This window comes from Merops nubicus, unplaced genomic scaffold (genome assembly GCF_000691845.1).
Source record: "Merops nubicus isolate BGI_N331 unplaced genomic scaffold, ASM69184v1 scaffold48843, whole genome shotgun sequence".
NCBI lineage: Eukaryota > Metazoa > Chordata > Aves > Coraciiformes > Meropidae > Merops > Merops nubicus.
Window position 1 is genome coordinate 32,453 of NW_008599349.1, and position 1,642 is coordinate 34,094.

General features: G+C 37.6%; 1 protein-coding gene across 1 annotated transcript in view; it reads right to left on the reverse strand.

Annotated features, from left to right (window-relative positions):
• Positions 1 to 1,297, reverse strand: part of NFYB (nuclear transcription factor Y, beta) — a 7,237-nt gene extending 5,940 nt beyond the window's left edge. Inside the window, exons 1-2 of the mRNA XM_008937323.1 lie at positions 1,052 to 1,297; positions 433 to 563 (exon numbers count right to left, since the gene is read on the reverse strand). Of these exons, the coding sequence (XP_008935571.1) occupies positions 433 to 563; positions 1,052 to 1,145 (225 nt within the window). The 5' untranslated portion in view covers positions 1,146 to 1,297. The remainder of the gene's footprint in view (positions 1 to 432; positions 564 to 1,051) is intronic.
• Positions 1,298 to 1,642: the final 345 nt, after the last annotated feature.

Here is a 1,642-nt window from a genome sequence, read left to right on the forward strand (position 1 = left end):
TCAGGATGAGGACTGGATTTTTATTTCATCCAAAATGGTTCACTTATTCCAAATTTTAGGGCCTTCAATAAGAGCAGATTGAATTTCCCAAGAGCATTATATGGAAAATATTCTTACTCATACAGGACTATTACCAAGTCTGACCTTTTGTGACAATTCCAGAGAACACATCTTAGAAAAAGAAAGCTCTTGAAAGCCCTTATAAAGAGCACTGTTCTGGATACTCTAATTAGGGCAGCTACTACAAGTTTTAAGAAACCTAAGAGAAATTGACTTGGCATTGCTCAGATTTTGTTTTTCTGTTCTTCTCTAAGGATTTTCTCTAATAAACCAGAATCATTTGGAAAAATATATTGTTGTACCAGCTCAAGTTCACTCAGAGGAAGCAATAAAATGCATTAACACACTTACTTTACCAGATAAAGATATTACCTTTCCTGTTTGGGGTATGGCATTTTTCATTATCCTTGCCACATTTGCAATTGGAAGATAAATATCTTGTTCTCTAAAACTCTCTTTTGAGCCATTTGTGTCTTCATGATCATTCATGCTGTCCTCTGTGTCTAATGAAATAAAAGTTAACAGAAATTGTATTTGATAGAGAGCAGGCAATAATTATGTCAGTTTAAAATCTTACATTGAAGGATGAAGACCTTTAAAAGCACAGTGCATTAACATTGTAGAAAAAAATATAAAAAATAGATGTAACACCAGGGTACCTTTATGGTTGTTCAATATCATCCTTAACACATTATGCACAGAAATATACATGGCTGCAGAACACCAGCCATTCTTAATGTCACATCAAAATACAAATTGTTTCATAAAACAATTTTTTTTTTGTCATCACCTCAAAGGATTTAGTATTAACATGGAAAAATCCAACTCCCACTTTCAGACTGCAGAAAATTCGCTTTATATAGTGAGGCATTATGAACACAAACAATTGCAAATTCTTAGCCTGGGAGAAGATAGAGAACTATACAAGAACTGGAAGGAAATACACATACACAAACACAGAAATAGCAGTTTTTACTGTAACATTTCTTACCATCGTGAGGCTGTATCACATAGTGACTGCCACCAATGTAATCTCCAGCAATTCCTAACTGAGAAGCATCTGTTGTGGAGCTATCACCATCCATCTACAAGCAGAAGAAGGAAACCTTTCAGGTATGGTTGTTACACTATTAAGAGTAACTATTGCTGAAAAACATAGTACCATGAGACCAACTGATACAAAGTATAAATACTTTGCCATTTGAGAACAGCATCCTCTCTTCTCTTGCTGAGCTTTTTTGACACTGGAAACAGCGAACTTTTGAGGCTTCCTCAAACATTCAGCTGGAGGCAAAGGCCATGCACAGAAACCTTTGGTTCACACAGCACATGAACAGCAACCTTCTGTGGTTCCCCTGAGAGTCTGACCAGAACATGTCAAGGCATCTGCTTCTCTGAACAACTCTCAAAACCTGCACCAGCCCACTGCTCACTGAATGCTCCACGTAGAACTAGTAGAGAGCATCCTTCATTCACCGTTACTCTCCACACAAACAGCTTTTGCCAAGCACTCTGACAAATTCTCCTAGACAGACCTCAGGACCATCCTCATCCTCTCTGAGGCATCAGTCACTCCTAGGTG